The 22,226-nt window shown below is 38.0% G+C and overlaps 1 protein-coding gene across 3 annotated transcripts in view; it reads left to right on the forward strand.

The window, feature by feature from the left end:
• The window catches only part of LOC124777032 (nonsense-mediated mRNA decay factor SMG8), a 96,776-nt gene that overhangs the window by 37,525 nt on the left and 37,025 nt on the right, over positions 1 to 22,226 (forward strand). The window contains exons 7-12 of one of the 3 annotated variants that reach the window (XM_047252291.1): positions 2,363 to 2,469; positions 3,116 to 3,355; positions 3,599 to 3,831; positions 10,299 to 10,514; positions 10,710 to 10,831; positions 19,166 to 19,327. In XM_047252291.1, coding sequence (XP_047108247.1) covers positions 2,363 to 2,469; positions 3,116 to 3,355; positions 3,599 to 3,831; positions 10,299 to 10,514; positions 10,710 to 10,831; positions 19,166 to 19,327 — 1,080 coding nt within the window. The remainder of the gene's footprint in view (positions 1 to 2,362; positions 2,470 to 3,115; positions 3,356 to 3,598; positions 3,832 to 10,298; positions 10,515 to 10,709; positions 10,832 to 19,165; positions 19,328 to 22,226) is intronic. The other 2 variants (XM_047252293.1, XM_047252292.1) reach the window with 2 other exon arrangements.

The raw sequence follows: 22,226 nt of genomic DNA on the forward strand, positions 1-22,226 counted from the left end.
ATTCAAAACAATATTACGAAAAGGATAGATTGATCTCACCATATAGTGAAAATGTTCAGTCGCAGACAGACACACGAGATCACTGCCAAACAAGTAAGCTTTTGGCAAAAAAGCCTTGTTCTGAAGTAGACAACACATGCATGCACATTCACACAATTGCAACTGTAACACACATGACTGCTGTTTTTGGCTGCTGAGGCCAGACTAACTACCATTCCATGTTCAAAGCCTGTTAAATCCTGTCATATGGCCATAATCGTGTTGGAAACCTTTTAAAATAAATCACCTGAGTACAAATGCCTGCTCCACCAACCCACTGCCCATCATACCTTGTGTACACGATAATACCGCCATCTGTATATGTGTATCTCGCTATCCTATGACTTTTGTCACCTTAGTACAATAGCTGAAAATGGTAGACTTCAGTTCATTGGCAGGGTGCTGGGAAAATGCAGGCAGTTTACAAAGTACATTGTGTACAACCCATCCTAAAATATCGCTTAAGTGTTTAGGATTCGTACCCAAGAGTACTAACGGGGGATATTGAACATATGCAGAGAAGGGCAACATGATTGGCCACAGGTTGGAAATGCTGAAAATTCTGAATTGGCAGAGTTTTGAAGATAGACACTTATTATCTATCATAGGAAAGCCTAATTACAAAGTTCCAGGAACCAGGCAATCTAAAAACATACTACAAACCCATACATTACAATCCCAAATAGATCATGATGACAAGATTAGACTAGATGCATTTAAGCAATTGTGGCAGTGAATTTAAGTCATATACTGAAATGAAAATTTGAAAAATGAAAATTGAGGGAAATATGGATGATGGTTCAAACAATACAAAAAGGACAGTTAGTGTTAATATTATTGCTTTACTTTAGCACCAACCTCTGGTTCAGCATGTTCATCCTTTGAGAAGATAATTGATTACCAATATGCAGTGTGTTCTAATGTTGCCTTTTGTGGAGAAATAAGAAATACACAGTACAGTAGAATATATATTATAGCTAGCTGTGTTTTGGATGTGCGGTCATCTGAGGTGAACTTTCCAGGATTTCTGTGCAAAAATGGCCTGGTACTGCCAAGGCATTTTTTTTGTCAGAAGTTTAGATATAATTTGTTGGCTTATGGATGTAAAGGAGGTAAAGAAACAAAATGGAGAAATAATAAAGATCAATGTCTACAACCATGAAGGCAATGGCTGAGAGTACTTCCCGTTGTACCACATATTAAGGTTTCTTCCCATTCCAACCACGAATGGAGTTTAGAAAGAATGACTCTACACACACGGTAATTTGATGAAGCTTGATTTTGTGCTTGTGGGAGCAATCCATAAGAGGCTGTACAGTATTCCTAAATTCTCCACTTATTACTGGTTCTTGACATTATGTAAATAGTCATTTGCATGATAGTTGCTGTTTATCTTCAAGCATCTACCAGTTTAGGTTTTTGAGCATTTCCATGATGCTGTCTCAGTCAGAACAACCTGTGACCATTCATGCTATCCTTCCATGTATCATTCAGTATTGTTTGTTAATTCTATTTGGTGTGGGTCCCACAAATTTGAACAGTATATTAAGCTGAGTCTTAAGATTGTTTTGTGGACAGTCTCCTTTGAATACTGATTGCATTTACCGACAATCCTGCCCTTGAATAAAATTTGATCACTTTCTGTACTGACAATGGAGCATATGTGATAATTCAATTTCATCTCCCAACCAGTTGTTATGCTCATGTATTGATATGATTTGCCTGATTACATTGTGACCATTGACACTGTAGTCATAACACATTAAGTTTTTTCAAATATACAATTTTACAATATCCCCCCCCCCCCCCCTCCTCCTCCTCCTCAACCTCTCGAAATACCAAATACATACCGAAATGGCATACTCATTAAGGCTGCTGCCAATATTTCCTCTACTATCAGTATGGAGATTAGGATGCAAGAGTTGTTCAAATTTATAATTTATTTATTTTTTTTAACATGTTTTAGGAAGACATGATTCCATTATCATGTTACATAAACAGAGAAAACATGACTCCTTATTTCAAACACTAATATTTCCATCATGACTGACAAACTTCAGTTTTAATTTATCATGCTTGTAGCTTGCAGTTGTGATTATCATCATTAACATTGTATTTATGCAACCAGAAGATTGTTATTACTAAGCAGTGCTATACTTATGTGTTAACTAAACACCATGCTGTATTTAATGCTTAAATTATTCATCTATTTACTATTGGTATTGTTTCATTTTTCTTCCTCTAATTGAGAAATTGAATGCACATATGCATATGTGCATACACTGCAACTGAGTTTTTTGCAACATTTGTTTCTGTATTGTAGGTTCACGTCACTCCTTTAAAAGCTTCCTGCATCAGCATATTGACCTTGCCCTTGGAAAAGGTTTTGATGACAATGTTGGAAAACATGCATTACCAAGTTACTTTGAGGTAAGAGCTTGGTGTCTTTCTTGTGTTACAGCAGAATGTTACACACATATCTAGTAAACAGATTTATCATAACAGCTAAGTACATACACGGTTTTATTTTAATACTGTATAAAAATGTTGTGTGGTATACATCACACATCACTATACCAAATAAATATATGAGTGGTTTTCCTAGTCTTACACCGAAATTTTTTAATTTCTAACATTTTAGTGGATATAAGACAAAAAACTGTAAACTACTCAACTTAACAACCGTTACATAACTTCACATCTGAATTATAGTCTGTTGAAGAATGTTCCTAGACTGTTTGAAATTTTGTGTCCATTGTTGTTTAAAATACGCCAATATGATGCCATTTCATTCCCAGTCTCATTCATTATTTCTGAATTATGCTGTTTAATAGATAAATGTGACATCATAACAGTGGATTCTTTTGAAATACAAATACAATCAACATAAAATTTAGTTGGATTTAATTTTTCTTAATTTTCCAGAAAGAAAATAACTAAAAGATTCTGTTAGTAACAAAATTTTTGTAGTCTTTTTTTGACAAGAGAAACTGGTATCAATAGCTCCATTATAAAGTGGAATAATAAGTTTGTGTATATTTGCTTCTAGTGAGTCTAATTATTCCATTGTTTTCAGGTAGCAACTGCAAGTGTATGGTTTGAACTAGCAAACAAATTGATAGCATTGTTTTTGCCTGGGTCAGATGCTGTACCTGATAAGTCTTCAAGACAACAAGTATTCACAACATTGCGCACAATGCTTGACACTGATGTACGTTTCAGTGAGGGGCGTTGTGGCAAAGTTCTACCATTGGCTATAGCAGCATACCAGGAGAATCTGCCACCTCATTATACTCGTGACTACCATGAAGAACGGGTGAGAATATTCAGAAATGAAATAGCAGTTGTTACTTTTCTAGTTGCTCTTTTACTTCTAGCTATATTTTTGAAACTTACATTATTTATTGTTCAGTGTAGTGCACAAGCATTATTTCGTAATGTTGCACTTTACGGTTTATCATGAGCTATTTATTCAAATGTGAAACTCACAATTTGTTTGATTATTAATATTTTGGTGTTTTATTACCTTCACATGATTTTTCTTTCTCTTGTGGTTCAGCTTGGCCATGCTCTCTCATTGTTTATGGCCCAAGCACGTGGCCCCCTAGTGGAAGAATACACAACCCAGTTAGAAAGAGAGTGTGAACGTCACTGGAGATCTGGACGGCAAATGTGTGAAGTTTTAAGCCTGACAGGCCATCCTTGCACAAACCCACTACACAGAGGTGGTGGGGAAGGTGCAGGTGGTGGAGAACTTAACACAGAAGCAGCAGATTCAGAAGTAACTGACACGTAAGAGATTTTCAGCACAAAAATTATAACTGTATCATATCCCTGGCTACAAGGCAGGCTTATATGAATAGAAAGGTGGTATCTGTTTTTACTATTCCTTAGTTTATCCATTGTTCTTCACTTATTTATCAGTGAAAATATGAATGATTTTATTCTTCACATTGTTTTACTAAAGCAAGTGTATAAGGATGATATATGAAACTCAAACTTTCAGTAAGTAGACTTCACTTCTGGGAGTAGAACTTAGTGAGTTGGGATACATTCTCTTAGCATCACAGCAGCTTCATTGTAAAGAATGTTGAAAATTTTTAATTGTATATTGCATTGAGAATTTCAAATACATATTACAGAAGGATTACATTGAATAACTTCTGCTGTGTAGCTCCTTGCTTACGTTGATGAGGAAAATATCTTATTTTTGTGAGTTTTGTTCATATATATCATATGAAATAATATTCCAGTTGCATTCTGCACTTATGAGAAAAGCATTAATTGCATAATATATGTACAGCAAAAATAATGATGAAAAATGATTAGTTTTCAATTGTCTATTGATCCTGTCCATTTTAATTTTAAGACAACTGCGCATCATGAATTTCAGGGCCTGTTTTCTCAAAAACTGAGGTATTGACCCAAAATATCTTAAGCGTCTTTCATTTTAGATTTTACACAAGTTACTGTCAAATATGACCCAAATCAGTTGGCTCTGTCTGAGGCCCTCCCCTCATTAGTTAATGTACACCACTTTCATTTGCACATAGATTACCACATCTTTGCTACTACACATGACTAAAACACTTTATCAATAGTACAATCAGCTTGCAGCTTGTCCCCAATAAAAGCAATGTCTGTCATGATGGAGGCTCTCATTGTGCCTCTTTATTGTTTTTGTATTTCCTGTACTACTTGATCCACTGTCTTCTGCTCACAGTATCCATGTAACTCATGTTATCTTCACCATCAACTGAGAAAACTTTTCAATATCTGGTAACAGAAGAATCTTAACTAGATTTCAATTTTTTTCGAAAATAATGACTATCAGAATTGTGACTTATTGCGAATGTTGGACTCTGTAAGGGAATAAACAGGTTGTGAAGCAATTATTAATATACAAAGTCATTCCAATAATTAACAACAATGCATGAGACTGTCACACATATTATCCATCTTGGACACGTTCTGAAGTTTGAGGATGTACAGTATTGTACATCTATTGTAGAGCTATCAGATTAACACTCCTATTCCTACCAATTTTGTTACAGAAAAAAATACAAATGAAAAGAAACTATGGAATGCATTTATGAATTGAACACAGGTTCTCTGCTCTCCAGCTGATTGCACGGTCATTATGCTCCCAGTGCTTTCGAAGATCAGAATTTACCTTTTCGGAACATAAATGACAGTTGTCAAAGTTTTTTCCACATTTTCTAGGAAAATGTGCATTTGTAGACCCATAAAAATGCTCTGTTTCCAATTATCCATTGATTCCATAAATATTGAGTTGATTGCTCATCGTGAACTTTAACGGTGGTTTCCTTAAAAACAGGGGTGTATTGAGCCAAAATATCGGGGTTACCGTATTTACTTGAATCTAAGCCGCACTTTTTTTCGGGTTTTTGTAATCCAAAAAACCGCCTGCGGCTTAGAATCGAGTGCAAAGTAAGCGGAAGTTCTGAAAAATGTTGGTAGTGCCGCCGCAACTAACTTATATGTATGTAGTGCTACACAGGTATGCTTTGCGGGCACAAAGATAAATACTGGCGCCAAAACCTCTGTGTCAGTAAATAAATTTAAAAGAAGGGTGGAAGACCAGCAATTTTCTCTGCCCCGAGTTTCGACCACTGCATTTTCATACATTTTCCGAAGAAGTAAATATCAATTCCATATTGTTCATTTTCGAATGTAGCAGCATTTCAATGTACTACGAAAATCCGACTGGCAAGACTGTTTGTCAATATGGCCAACTCTACGTTCTGAATTTTTTCCTACCTGTGAGAAAAGATGGTTGCTAATAGGAACTTTTATGAATTGTGAATCACATGCAGTATTCTCTTCACCATAATAATAATACGAATATATCCTGTCTGCCTAATAAACTGCAAAACTAGAGTGAGACAACAGCAAACGCGAAAGAATATACATATCATGTCATGTTTATATTCGTATTATTCATATGCCTAATAGTGATACAGTCAGAAATGAAGCACGACAATTGACTAGATTTTTAAATCTAAGATGACTCTAAGTTCTGTGCAGAATGTAATGTACTAAAGAGGCGCCTGCAAAGATTTTCAAATGGAGAAAAATTTTCGCTTAACTCTCGTACAGAACATCTTCTATCATACGCCAGTCTATTATTTGGTTCTTGTTGATCATTATCAAAGAAAGCAGCAGTGTAAGTAACAACAAATAGCAATCTTTTGCCAGTGTTCCGCTAATGAGAAGATTCCTCTCTTTTTTAAAAAAAAATTGTAAGCGGCGGCAGCGCGCACAAAAGCAAGCCATGCGGCGAGCGGCGACAGGTCGTAAACACTCATTATCAGAATCCAACAAACAACGCATGGCACAGTACAGTAATGCATTTTCAGCTTAGAGTGACGTAAACACCTATAACAAAGAGAACGGCAGATCAAAGAAAAATAAGCAATCAATTCAAACCAGATGAAGCACGTGAAACAGGAAGGGTACCTGTACAAATACGGACGGAGCGCCTGACGCACAGCAATGGCTACCTGGTATAGCTTAACTGCTAAGCTCACAACTCGAACCAAACTACTGTAGCTGTATCGTCATTCATTCGACCTAAATTGTCTCTCATATTACACTGGACCAACTTTGCTTCGATTTGGAGGTGCGGCCTAAAACTTTTCTCGCCCCTTGAATTTCGAGTCTCATATTTCAGGTGCGGCTTAAATTCGATAAATTTTTTTTTTCCTTGATTTCGAGTCTCATTTTTCAGGTGCAGCTTAGATTCGAGTGCGGCTTAGATTCGAGTAAATATGGTATTGAGCCAAAATATCTTACAGTCTTTCAGTTTATGTTGTACGGAATGTGCCAAATATGAGATGAATTGGGTGACGGTATCTCAGGCCTTCCCTTTGTAAGTTAAAGGCGAATCTGAAGGTTGAGAACTGAATTAGGTAGTTTTTTTCTGAAAGTGTTTTTTTTGAAGTGTAGCCTTGAGTAAAGAGGAAATGTGGATGATTAAGTGTACAACCAAGAAGAGAATAGAATAGAAGCTTTTGAAATTTGGTGCTGAAGATTAGGCGGGAAGTTGGATAACTAATGAAGAAGTACTGACTCACATTAGGTAGGAAGGAAATTTATCATACAATTTGACTAAAAGATGGATACATGGACACGACACTTCTGAGACACCAAGGAATCATCAGTTTGGCAATGGAAGGAAATGTTCATAGAAAAAATTGAATGGGGAGACCAAGGCTTGACTATAATAAGCGTGTTCAAATGGATGTAGGTTGCAGTAGTTTTACAGAGATGAAGAAACTAGCACAGGATATAGTAGCTTGGAGGAGAGGTGCACCAAGTCAGTCTTAGGACTGAACACCACAACAATAAAAAATGTATAAGTAAACAGATAGTCCAGGTAATTCCCTAAAAGTCCAAAGTCAGAAATTGCAGTTGCTGCACATAGAGTGCACAGTACAATGTTAAAATAAATGTTTACCAATACCTAATAACAGTCAAACATGCAAATGTGGAAAATTATCAACGTTTATATGTTACTCTATACTGAAGTGTGCTGACTGGCATGTAAGTGCAGTATGTCTGCACCTGATTTTAGTTAACATCTCCTGCAGTAAGAATTACAGAAATTTTTCTTTCATGACACACAAGAAGTACTTGTAAATGTTACATATTATACACGGTTATGTCTGTATTACTTTTGCCCAAAACTTGACCTTTTATAATGGATTTTCTGTTCCTTGATGAAGTTCATCTTCTGTCTAGACGGCTGGACACAGTTAGCATTGAAGTATATGATGAATAGCCTGGTTTTCTCATCAGTCACACTGAATATCATCTTTATCAGTGGAACCCCATCCTGCAACATTACCTCTGCTATGCCATCTCCAGATCTTAGTCTATACAGGGACTTCCAAGTCATCCATTTCTCATTGTAACCAGAATGTAAAGTCTCAGAAACTCTTCCAGCCAGTGGGAAGACAGGTCATAGCCCTCCATAGTTGCAGCCTAGCTACCCCATAGTTGCAGCCTAGCTTTTTCAGCTGTGGTTCTGAGTACATTTGATGTTTTAAGGAAACTACTCCCTGAGTTTAGTCTTGTGGCTGTTGATCATGCCTATACAGACGAAGAGTTTATCATACTCCACTGTCATTCTTTCCCCATATGCAGCTATTTATCTTGTAACAGGAAGTGATGCTATTCCTGTGAGGTGGCAAAGCCATTCAAATGGAGTAGATTTCAAGCAACCTGTTATGATTCTGCAGGTAGTCTGACAGTTGATTATGGGTTCATCCTGAAACATGTCCAGGTGGTGGTGTACAAAATTTTGATTTAAATTCGTAGTGTTTGTGAAGATGATGACATTCAAGCAAATTTGCTGGCTTCAAGGCATGGTGCTCAAAGAAAATTTTATTAAAATTATGATCCTGCACAAATGAGACCAGTTGCTGGTGCTGACACACCTTTGTGGTGTTGTCACATCCAGTGAGCGATCTAGATACTCAAGGTCATTGGAGACTGGAGAAGGTCCACCCATCAGTTAATGTCAAGATAGCTAACTGCAAGTTTGAAAGAGTTATGGAACTCACTTAGGAAATAAATGGACAAAGACAAGACTCAAATAACTACAATCTTTAATTGTATGTTTGAGCAAGAATTGGATAATGACTTGAGTGAAAGTACACTACTACTGATTGCAAAATCCCATGGAGGAATGTACGTGCCTAAGTATGAGCATGAGCACAGCCAAAGTGAATACTACAAGTCTAGGCCCCAGGCCTGACCTACATAGACATCCCTCCTGGACCACTGTCTGTACTGAACTCCCTCCCAGGCTACGCCACTCTGCCTTTCGTCTGTGCGGCAGGCTGCATCGCCTCTTCCACATTGGCACTTCTGGACCCCGCCCAGCGGGGCCTTGTGTGACCATGGTCACTGTCAATGCACTGCCATGCCTAGCAGCTCTCCATGTGTGCTCACATCATACCTTGAGAGTCTATGTAACATTTCTAGCCCACTCTCAAACCAACGGCCTTCATGTGCCATGCCCTTTGCACTCCGATAGCTGTCTAGATAACTTATTCATTCTGGCTGCTGTTCTTTTGTCCTTCAGACATTGCATTTTTTAAAAATATGACACTATGCTATCGATCACGTGGTCTCACCAGGCCAGTCATGTGGTGCAGTAGTGTTATATGGCAATTTTGGTCTTAGCAGTAGTGCACACACACACACACACACACACACACACACACACACACACAGAGCATCTCTGATAATCCGTTTGATTCTTCCTTGGCGTCAGACAAGATGGAATAATTTGAAGTCATAGTTTGAGGATAATGAACCTGAATTAGATGGTATGATAAAATGCAGGCTAAGCTGAATGGTAATGTAAACTGCTGTAGTTATACTTCCTGGGCTTTTATAGATCTAGATAGACAGAAGAGGCCAGTTACTTGGAAGACAATATGAAATGGCATCAAAGTGTCATTTGCATCCATCACATTAGACTGTGGCCAACTTAGATTGCTTAACTGTTTAATTGCTGTTGAAGGCCTCTACTAACACCTGCAATGACTTAACAATGATGCAGGAATGATGACAGCAATTCATGATGTTCTTGTCCTACTGACTATCAAAGCTTGGAATGTTTGTGGGATTTTCCTGTATCTGACAGTCACTCTAGTGAACTGAAGTTGTTACTAGAGACTGTTGCTGTAGGGATACGAAGGTGCCACAATAGGTCTGTAAGACCAATAGTTTTCCAAATCTTAAAACATAATGCAGACATTGTTCTTGGAACATAGGTATCATCACACTGGCAGCACCTTCAGTTTGCAGTATTCATCAGTGACCTTCTCTTGTCATTGAGGAAACTGCTATATTTTACCTTCTTTTGTGAATCATTTTTGATGGGCTAACTGTTCTGCAAATAAATTTCCATAAATTTTTATTATACAACTTACACTTTTTCATTTGTTAGATGTAAGCTAGTTTTTCTGTTTGATTCAAAAAAAAAATTAAGAAAATTGTACAACAAGCGTTTATTAATAGTTCATGATTTTTGTTCATAAACTCATGTGTATAATATTCACACAAATTTTTCTCCCATGTGAATTTAATGTTTATTTTAAAACTAAATGAAGAGGACAAATACATTGCAGATATTCTCAAAATGATATGTATTTGATACACTTAAGAAAGTGAATGATCATGATAAATGTTAAGGTTCTTAAAATAGTGTTTCTTATCTCCAGAAGAGATCCATCACAGTTACCTCTGATGGAACACTCAAGTGGAGTACGTTATGTGTCTGCCTGCAATTGTGGCCGTAAGCAAGGACCAAGAGAAGATCCTTTCACTGTACGAACTGCCAACTATGACTTCTACAGGTTGCTGGGAGAAGAGTGTGGGTGCAACAAACTAGAGAGTTTTCGTTTTCCAGTATTTCAGCCAAGCACTCAAAATTACAGGTGAACTTAATATTGTAATTTTTTGTTGGCATTGTTATGTGTGCATCCTATTTGAAAGATACACAATGCATATTTCAGAATTGAATTTTGTAATAATGCCTCACATTTGTTAAACGATATTGTAAGAAAGTGTTTGATGTTCTTTTATTTGGTTTATTTATTTATTTAGTTATTTATTTATCTTTATGTCATCAGGGCTGCACAACTGTTCTCAAATGGTGCTAACAGCAAAAGGAAAGATAGTTCAGCAAAATGTGTGGAGGGCAAGGAACTTACGGTTAATACACCCCAAGGAAATACCCAAGTTTTCAGCTTAGGTAAGCTAATTTAAGAAATCCAAATCAGAAGGGAACAATTACTCATATTATCATAAAATTTGGCTGCTGTAGTATTCCTCTTAGCTACTAAAACTCATATTACAACAAGATATTATTATGATGTTAGAAATGACATTATAATTGCCTGTAATCTAAATGACGTCTCTGTTGTGTATTGAACATTTTAACTTGCTTTTTTTTCTGACAGTTTTGATAATTCAGACATGGATACACTGAGAAGATAAGTTAATTTGTTTCTTGTGGGAGTGAAAGTGTATGAGGTTATGAGTTTTGCAGAAAAAGAAAATGAGGAAACAAAGTAGGAAATGAAAGTGAAAGGAAGAAAATCAAAGTGAGAAGGTTACATCATAAAACAGAGAAAGAATAGATGAGATTGTTTGGACAAAGGGAAACAAATGACTGGCATACATGATTAAACAATGGGATGGGATAGATTGCTACTTACATGTAGCTTTCAGCTATATCCTTTGTCAATAAAGAAACACACACACACACACACACACACACACACACACACAAGGGGGGCAAGCACATCTCATTTTCTTTCTTTTTTTTTTTTGTGTGTGTGTGTGTGTGTGTGTGTGTGTGTGTGTGTGTGTGTGTGTGTGTGTGTGTGTGTGTGAAGACAGAGATGATGGGGACAATCACAATTTTGATGGAAGAATAATGTTCAGAGAAGTAAAAGATAATGAAATCTGGCTTAGAGGCAAATTATTACGAGAATGAATCAAAGAAATTTCTGCATATTTTCTTGTCCACAAGTAAATGCTGCTTGTGTTTTAATTTTTGTTTCCATGAGGCTTCCTGGCAGATAAAAAGTGTGTCTGCGATTGTGCCCAGAACATGGACTCTGGCCTATCTTTGACTATGACCTATCTTCATAACTTCAATTCTGTCAGTACCTTATTTGTACTTTCCAAACTTCATAGTATCTCTCCTGCCACCTTGCTACACTAGCATTCCTGGTTTTTTTTTTTAAAAAAAGGCATGGATAAAAATGCTTTTTCACAGTGTAAGGGTGGTTTCCACAATCTGCAATACAGGACAGAGTATACAGGGTGAGTCACCTAACATTACCGCTGGATATATTTCGTAAACCACATCAAATACTGACGAATCGATTCCACAGACCAAACGTGAGGAGAGGGGCTAGTGTAATTGGTTCATACAAACCATAAAAAAATGCACAGAAGTATGTTTTTTAACACAAACCGACGTTTTTTTAAATGGAACCCCATTAGTTGTGTTAGCACATCTGAACATATAAACAAATACGTAATCAGTGCCATTTGTTGCATTGTAAAATGTTAATTACATCCGGAGATATTGTAACCTAAAGTTGAGGCTTGAGTACCACTCCTCCACTGTTCGATCGTGTGTATCGGAGAGCACCGAATTACGTAGGGATTCAAAGGGAACGGTGATGGACCTTAGTTACAGAAGAGACTGGAACAGCACATTACGTCCACATGCTAACATCTTTTTATTGGTCTTTTTCACTGACGCACATGTACATTACCATGAGGGGTGAGGTACACGTACACACGTGGTTTCCGTTTTCAATTAAGGAGTGGAATAGAGTGTGTCCCGACATGTCAAGCCAATAGATGTTCAATGTAGTGGCCATCATTTTCTGCACACAACTGCAATCTCTGGCGTAATGAATGTCATACACGCCGCAGTACATCTGGTGTAATGTCGCCGCAGGCTGCCACAATACGTTGTTTCATATCCTCTGGGGTTGTAGGCACATCACGGTACACATTCTCCTTTAACGTACCCCACAGAAAGTAGTCCAGAGGTATAAGATCAGGAGAACGGGCTGGCCAATTTATGCGTCCTCCACGTCCTATGAAACGCCCGTTGAACATCCTGTCAAGGGTCAGCCTAGTGTTAATTGTGGAATGTGCAGGTGCACCATCATGCTGATACCACATACGTTGATGCGTTTCTAGTGGGACATTTTCGAGCAACGTTGGTAGATCATTCTGTAGAAATGCGATGTATGTTGCAGCTGTTTGGGCCCCTGCAATGAAGTGAGGACCAATGAGGTGGTCGCCAATGATTCCGCACCATACATTTACAGTCCACAGTCGCTGTCGCTCTACCTGTCTGACCCAGCAAGGATTGTCCACGGACCAGTAATGCATGTTCCGTAGATTCACTGCCCCGTGGTTTGTGAAACCCACTTCATGGGTAAACAGGTAGAACTGCAACACATTGTCTGTTAATGCCCATTGACTGAATTGCACTCGATGATTAAAGTCATCACCATTTAATTGCTGATGTAGCGACACATGAAACGGGTGAAAGCGGTGACGATGCATTGTGCGCATGACACTACTTTGACTCAGTCCACTGGCTCTCGCAATGTCCCATGTACTCATGTGTGGGTTCATGGTAACAGCAGCTAACACACCAACTGCACCCACTTCTCCTGTGACGGGCCTGTTACGGACCCGTTTGCGTGCTACGACCATACCTGTTGCATACAGTTTGCGGTAGATGTTTTGCAATGTGCGGCACGTTGGATGCTCTCTGTCCAGGTACCGTTCTGCATACACCCTGCAGGCTTCAGCTGCATTTCGTCGACACTCGCCATAGATGAGTATCATCTCTGGCTTTTCAGAGTTCGAATACACCATGGTCACAGTTCCTACAACACTACACTATCACAGACGTCTGGTAACACGGTGTACTACAGTTGGTCTGCGTGCGGAGACGAATGCAGAATAACAATAGCAGCAAGCGCTACATGCGGACACTGCGACAGCTAGACCTAACCACAACAGTGCACTACAGCCACACTCGTAAACACGGTCGTCATTGTAAACATGTCCCTGCAGATGCTGCTCGCCGACCGTGGCCCGTGTTTGTTACAACACGCAACTGAACGTTGGAGGTTTCAAGCATCAACTTTAGGTTACAATATCTCCGGATGTAATTAACATTTTACAATGCAACAAACGGCACTGATTACGTATTTGTTTATATGTTCAGATGTGCTAACAAAACTAACGTGGTTCCATTTAAAAAAACGTAGGTTTGTGTTAAAAAACATACTGCCGTGCATTTTTGTGTGGTTTATATTAAACAATTACGCTAGCCCCTCTCCTCACGTTCGGTCTGTGGAATCGGTTCATCAGTATTTGATGTGGTTTACGAAATATATCCAGCGGTAACGTTAGGTGACTCACCCTGTATATTGCTGTGGCACTTTCTGACAGAAGAAAACTGAGTCTCTGTCAACTTAAAAAGCCAAACCCTTGATTTATGTGGCCATTGCTCTTACTGAATGACTCTCCAACAACTTGCCTTCACAGTTTTAAGCTTGGATTACTCAGTTAGTACAGGCGTTGCACACAAAAGACATGGTTTTAGTTTTGAGTCTTGGTGTGCCACACAGTTTTGTTCTGTCAGGAAGTTCCACAACAATGCACACATGGCCTCAAAGTGATAAATTCATTTGGGGAACATCATCTTTTCCTTCCTTGTATTAAAATAGGGTGTTTAAAGAAAATGGTTGGTTGTTGTTAGAGGTGTCTGGTAATCAGTCAAGTGTCTGCAAAAATGGAATAAGCTTTCATGTAAAAATTAAATAATAAAAGAGATCACTTTATTATACATATTATGGAAAAAAGAACTACTTACTGCCACAGAATGGAAAATACAGTGTTCAACATATAAAGGAAAATTCAATGGAGGAAATTAATAAATTTGATTTAGAATTGCTTGCCAGTAGGAGGTGAAATGTGTGTTACTGCTGACAGACACATGTAAAAGTAAAAGTTATTAATATTCTTAGTGTTATTGTTATTCAGATTTTGGAACTAATGATTCCTTCCATAGGTGAGTCCCCCTCATCCTGCAACCTGGATGACCTGTCCTTCATTTTTAACCTTCCCCAGATATCTCCCTCTTCTCTGCATGGAAGGCATTATTAGTTCTGAAAGCTAGGTAGTGTGTCGCATTTACTTTTCTATGTATGTTTTGGCAGTACTACACATTTTGCCTCCTCGCCAGCAGCTCTGTCTCAAACTTATTGTTAAGTATAGTGTTGAATAATTCTGAGAAATTTTTGTATTGTCAGGAGGGGAAAAAACCATAATAAATTAAATCAAAAGATGTATCTTTACATAGACAAAAAAGTTCCACTATGAAATAAGGTGTTTTCAAATTTTTAAGGGAAGAAGAATGTATGAAATGTTAAAAAGACTAGATCTGCAAAACCATTGTTGCTACAAGAAGTGAAGAATAAGGACATATGTTAAAGTTATGGCAATATAGAGTAAATGTTGGGGTGCTATGCTATCAAACTAAAGTATAAAAAATAACTGTTGTAAATAATTAAATAATAACGAAATAACAGATGGAATGACTGAATATGGAAACACCCCTGAATTTCTGATAAACAGTAGAAAATTGATGAGAACCTAGGAAGAAATCAGTAAAGAAATAGGAAACAATTTCAGCCATTAGCTATTTGGGAATACTTGCAACATCAACTGCAGAACTACCAGTAACATTGACACAGGTCATGAATAATGTCAGAAATGCGTTGTTGGAGGTACAGAGGAAACTACAGAGTATAGGAAACGAAAAACATCAGTCATCATTAAAGCAATTGGAGTGTTTACTGGGATTATTCTTTGTATCAGGAATCAAAGTAGGTTCCAGGTGACTGAACATATTGAATTATGTACCCACCTATGTATGGATGGGGAGTGTATGTTTTAGTACTAGTAGTTGTCTGTTTTCTGTCCGATTTGCAGATGCAGGTGCAGTGCACTTAGGAAGAGACCCTCTACTTTTCTGTATGTGCAAGAATCTCCTTAATTTTATGAATGGTGTTCTCACATGCTTTGTACGAGGTCTGTTCAAAAAATCCGGAACATTCGGAATTTCCCGCGAATGGTATGTTGGAGTGAAATGAGGTTGGCATCCCTGCACAAGCCTGTGTTTAATGTATAACTACCAGAAGCTTTATCATTGTTTGTCTGTTAGATATTGTTCAGTGCCATATTGAGTAGAACATTGTGTCACACAGTTTGTGAATTTCGAGATGGCAGAGTTAGAGGAGCAAAGTATCTGCATTAAATTTTGCGTGAAACTCAAGAAAACCTTTACAGAGACACACCAAATGATGCAAGAAGCCTATGGTGATGAATGCTTAAGCTGTACTCAGTGTTACAAATGGTTCACATGGTTTAAAAATGACCAGACAGAAGTAAAAGATGACCCTCATGATTCTTGAAGTTTTCCCAACATACTGAATATTCTATGAAGTTTTGGGATTGCAGCCAGACCATGTTGACTTCTTGCCACAATATTTCAGCTGGCTATTGTCCAGCCCTCTCCAGGTGAGTGTCTTCCACTGGACGGTTGCCAGCCAAAATATTGAGGTAAAACAATATGATCCAGCTGCAATCCCAAAACCTCATCGAAAGATGACCCTCGTTTAGGATGCCCTTCGATGTCTACCAATGACACTCATGTCAGGAATGTCAACGAAATTGAGCATACCAATTGAAGAGTGACTGTCCGAGAGATTGCAGAAGAATGTAACATTTCAGTTGGATCATGTCATGAAATCTTGATACAATATTTTGGAGTGCATTGTGTTGCTGCGAAGTTTGTCCCATGGCTCATGAGTCAGGACCAGAAAGACCTTCACCTCACAATCTGTGAAGAGCTTTTGAATCATGCAAATGAGAATGAGATGTTCCTTAAGAGAATCATACTCAGTGATGAGACATGCATCTACAGTTATGATGTTTAGATGAAGGTTTAGTCTTCACAGTGGATCAGGAAAGGTTCTCAAAGACAAAAAAAAACTCATAAGGTCAGGTCAAATGTCAAAGCTGTGCTGATAGTTTTCTTTGACTTTGTGGCATTAGTTCATCGTGAATTCATGCCTCAGGGACAAACTGTTAATTGATGGTATTATCAGGTCATGTTGCGACGCCGACACCTGCTAGAAAATGTGAGAAGGAAACGGCATGAAATGTGACATGACAATTCATAGCTCTCGCGCAACACAATAACCCACCCGCACCTCCATCCATGGTGGTGCATGACTATTGCACAAAAAACAAAAGCACTGTGCTGCCTCATCCTCCATACTCTCCAGACATGGCCCCTGCAGACTTTTTTTTTTTCCAAAGATGAGAACCCCATTGAAAGGAAGAAGATTGGCTACGATAGATGAGATAAAAGAAAATTTGCAGATGGCACTTCGTGCAATCCATCAAGAGCCGTATTGAGACTGCTTCTGGAAGTGGAAACAGCATTGGGAGAAGTGTATCAATTGTGGAGGAGAATATTTCCTAGGATACCATGCAAAACCAGTAAAAGGTAAGCATAGAAAAATTTTGTGGGTGAATTTTTGAAAGTTCTGGAAGTTTTTGGATGGACCTCTTTAATGAACAATGGGGGTGGTATTACAATGGTATTTTCTGTAAAAACATATTCATAGCATTTGAATAATAGCGTTTTTAGAATCCTTTCTTATAAAGTATCCCGTATAAGTCTGTTGAGCTTCTCTATAATACTTTAGTGCTCATAATATAAATAAGTCACAAATTAGACAATTTTTCTCCAAACATTTTCAATTACATCACTCATTCTGACATTATATGGATCCAGAGCAATTGAGCACTATTGGAGGATGGACTGCACAAATGTCTCTAAGGTTATTTATTTTGTATGTCAACCACACATTCAGGTTATTTATTTTGTGTGTAAACCACACCTTTTCAAAGTACTCTCAGTTAACAAGTCTGCCAAATGCTTTTCTTGTCTCAAAGAATGGAAACAATCAGAAGAGCAGAGACCTATTAGGTATCACCTTGTTAATATATTGTGTCAAAGTATTTATAAATATTAGAGGGACAGTTTTTCAACTGATTCTACATGAAGAGAAGAGGAAAGATGGTAATGGTCCTGTGTGTTTCCTCATTTGTCATAAGAAAAGTAGTTGACATGCATTTCAACCAGGTGAAGTAAAAGAGGCCTGCAACAGCCTCATAAGAAAGAAAGTGAATTCTTGGAGACCATTAACCTGAAAGAATTTGAGTAGTCTTTAAAGCAAAGGTGATTTACTAATGATTTACAGTAGAATCCAGATTGGGACTTGAGTCAGGGTGGCATGAGAAAAAGAAAATCACATAAGCATTTCACATTTCTATTCATCATAGTGAAGAATCAAATGATAATCTCAAAGAAGATCTGTTTCTAGCCTTTTGCACGTACATTCTTAAATGTTGCTTTAAATTAAGAAATACAGGAGGAAAAAAAGTGGTCCAAGGAAATTAAATGGATTACTGTGTACTCCAGGAATGAAATAGGTCTTACACTCAAAAAATCTTACAGTTCCTCCTCATTATGTGAATATTGTTATCAGTTTTGATGTTGATTATTTTCTGTTAGTGGTTAATCTGTTTTCTGTGTCACTGTTTGGAGCCATTGTGTAATGGTCATTTTCATCAGTCAAATCCTCTATGTACAAAAAGTGTAAGTGTAAGTACTGAGGTTTTTTTATTGTTGGACGTTGGAAGTATTCGCTGACTGAAAGAAAATGAAATGCATAAGCAGGTATAATACTAAAAAAGGGAATTTTGTTTATGAGAACGCAGTTTTTTGCGTGAAATTCATTGGATATTGAAAAATCAGTCAGTCAACAGTGACTGGAGGTAATTTCTTCTTATTATTAATTGCTTTAACCATAAAATACTTGTTGATTCTGTAGCCTTTTGTTAATTGGTGACATAATCAAAGTGAAAAATGCTAGAACAGCTATAAAATGCCTGTGTGCAGATATTAAAGGGGCAAGGGCAACATTTCGATACAGAAAATGATGCATGGAGTCTTTGAAGAAAGAAATAGAGAGGGGATTGAAGAAGAAACTGATATATGGCAGAATGATATGCACACATTTGGGAAACGGAGTTGAAGGAGATTATAATTAAGATAATTGTCTTCTAATATGTAATTCTCAAGGATTTAGAATTTAACACTTTGGATAGGTTTATGATGCATTGCATTGTTTAGTGTCTTTTGATTTGTTATTTGAGAGGTAATGTTAATTTAGTTTGAATGGAAACTTACTCTTTATGTCAGTGGTCTTTTCAAGATTCATCAGTGATGTAATTTCAGTCTGTAACTTATAAAAATAAACTATAACCAATAATCAAGTGGATTAGAATAAGATACGATTGTGTTTCCACTCGAATCATTAAATTTGTTTTTCACATTTTGGGTGTGCTAAGTGTTAGAGAAGCTGTTCCAGTATAGGCAATTTGATTGTGCATGCAGCCGGATTTGTATCAGGTCAGTCCGCAGGCAGTGATTTGATCCAGGAAGAGATTGTCAGCAGCCGTCTTAGTCCTCATCCAAATCCACCACGTGAGCAGAGCCCTAGTGATGGACACGAGATTGTAATACAAGTCTCAGATGCTGATAATGATCCTAATAAAGGTAATTTATTTGCTGTATTCATATCTAAACTAAAGAAAACATGCATGTTCATCAGCTGAGAAAATTCTAGTTGGCCTAAAAGATGCATCCGAAAAGTGATAAGAAGACATTTATTTTTCTATTTGCCCAGAAACACCAATTCGTTGTGTAAAAGTATTCCAGTTCCAGTTTTTATGTTTGGATATGCAACCTCCATTTGTCGATTTCATGCATGAAAACTACAATTTTTCTTGCTGCTGCATGTGTTGTTGTTGATGTTGTAGTTGTTCTTGTTCTTGGTCTTGGTGTTGCTGCCACCTGTCTGAAGACTGCTTTGGTGCAGCTCTCCATACTGGTCTATCTTGTGCAAATCTTTTCATATCTACGTAACTACTGTTTTTTCCCATTTGAACCTGCTTACTATATTCAGTTTTCAACTAAAGACTCTCTGCCCTCCTCCCCTCATTCCATAAAGCTTTTTTTCTCCAGTTTAGGTCTGTAACTTTTCATTAGTTACTTGATCTATCCATGTAATTTCAGCATTCTTCTGTGGTGAAAGGATATTTCAAAAGCTTCAATTCTCTTCTTGTCTGTACCATTTAGCATCCGCATTTCTCTTCCATGTATGGCTACATTCCAAAAGAATGACAAGTTTGTTTGTGTGACTATCTTCCACAGCAGGTATGTAAATATTTATTTTATGAATATAAATGCACTTTTTGCTACAATCTGTATTTATTTATATTTCAGATATGTTTCACCTTTTAAATTAAGGTATCTTCAGTGGAGTGAATGATTCTTCATTTGTGGTGTAACCTTGGTCAAGTGGTGTAACAGGCAGTGATGGAATTTATATGTTGAAACAACTACTCTTTGTTTATTAATCATGGACTCAACTCAGGACAGCTTTAGAGGACAACAATCCACACTCAAGCACAACTGAAAAGTCCAGCTTGAAGATGTGTAGTGGGTGCCTACAGTGACGAAGTCTGTAATTGTCAGTTATGGTGATCAGCCAGGAGATGCTGACAAGGGAACATCCCCATTGCATCCCCCTCAGATTTAGTTATAAGTTGGCACAGTGGATAGGCCTTGAAAAACTGAACACAGATCAATCGAGAAAACAGGAAGAAGTTGTGTGGAACTATGAAAAAATAAGCAAAATGTACAAACTGGGTCGTCCATGCGTAAGATAGGCAATATTAAGGGCAATGTGAGATGAGGAGCGCCGTGGTCCCGTGGTTAGTGTGAACAGCTGCGGAACGAAAAATCTTTAGTTCAAATTTGCCCTCGACTGAAAATTTTGCTTTCTTTATTTTCGCAAAGTTATGATCTGTCCGTTCGTTCATTGACGTCTCTGTTCACTGTAATAAGTTTAGTGTCTGTGTTTTGCGACCGCACCGCAAAACCGTCCGATTAGTTGACGAAAGGACGTGCCTCTCCAATGGGAACCGAAAACATTTGATCGCAAGGTCCTAGGTCAACCGATTCCTCCACAGGAAAACACGTCTGATATATTCTATATGACACTGGTGACAGCATATGCGTCACATGACAGGAATATGTTGTCGACCCACCTAACTAGTACACTTGGCGAATGGGTAAAAAGATTCTTCTACCTTGCCCGATTTAGGTTTGCTTGTGGATGTAATAATCACTCCAAAAAAAGTGATGAAAGCATAAGAGTTTGTCACATAAACGGAAAATAAAAAGTTAAAATTTTCGGTCGAGGGAAGATTTGAACTAAAGACCTCTCGTTCCGCAGCTGTTCACGCAAACCACAGGACCACGGCGCTCCTCATCTCACACTGCCCTTAATATTGCCTATATTACACATGGACGACCCAGTTTGTATATTTTGCTTATTTTTTCATAGTTCCACACAACTTCTTCCTGTTTTCTCGATCGATCTGTGTTCAGTTTTTCAAGGCCTATCCACTGTGCCAACTTATAACTAAATCTGAGGGGGGTGCGATGGGGAGGTTCCCTTGTGAGGATGATGACTGGCATGTACTATGTGGCTGTGTGCTCATGGACTGTCAAGATGCAGATTCGATCTTCAGCCGCAACTGATAAAAGGTTCAGTGGCTGATGACCTTGGTAAATGCATGAAATCGCACTGTCTGATTGGTAGCAGCAGCAGCAGGCATTGTGGTCGAAAGCATAGACTCGGGGTGGCTGACGGTCGGTATGGAACCGAGTGGAACTCACTGTCAAGGGGCTGAGTGGCGACCTAAGTATCCATCAGCAGAGGAATAATAGGCACGCAACATGTGACCACACAGACACAAATAGATTCCTGCGACCTGAGTGTCCTATATAAGTGTGACTTGTGCCCCCAGATGTTATGGCAGCCTGCAGGAGGGTTGGTGATAAACAGCCCATCAAATCTTCTGTTGACAAACAACCTCCCATGGTGAAGCAGGGGCCATACCCTGCTCACAAAGCATATCTGTGAGTGTGGTGGCTGAATATACAGTGGTCCAGCCCTAGGTGCGCTACAGTTTATCCAGCTGAAATCTGTGTTTCTTCTCATCTGGTCAAAGGTAGATATCACACTGTCACTTCACTTATAAAACATTGACACATTTTCATGTCAAAATATTTTTGTTTTGTAATTTTAATATTTCTTCAGAAAATTTCTATGGAATACCACTACTGATCTAGCAAGAGCAGAAGATTTTTGTTAAAAGAACTGTGAGCAGCTTCTGTCGTAAAAGAGTTGCACAGTTATCACCATATCAGTAGTGGTGTTTCATAGCAATTAGCTTATGAAATATAAAAATTACAAAACAAAAGGTTGTGACATGAAAATGTGTTGCTGTTTTATAAGTGAAGTTGTGGTGTGACCTCTAACCTCTGACCAGTTGAGCGAAAACAAGGATTTCAGCCAGGCCAATGAAGAACTATTAAATACACT

This window comes from Schistocerca piceifrons, chromosome 2 (assembly GCF_021461385.2).
Source record: "Schistocerca piceifrons isolate TAMUIC-IGC-003096 chromosome 2, iqSchPice1.1, whole genome shotgun sequence".
NCBI lineage: Eukaryota > Metazoa > Arthropoda > Insecta > Orthoptera > Acrididae > Schistocerca > Schistocerca piceifrons.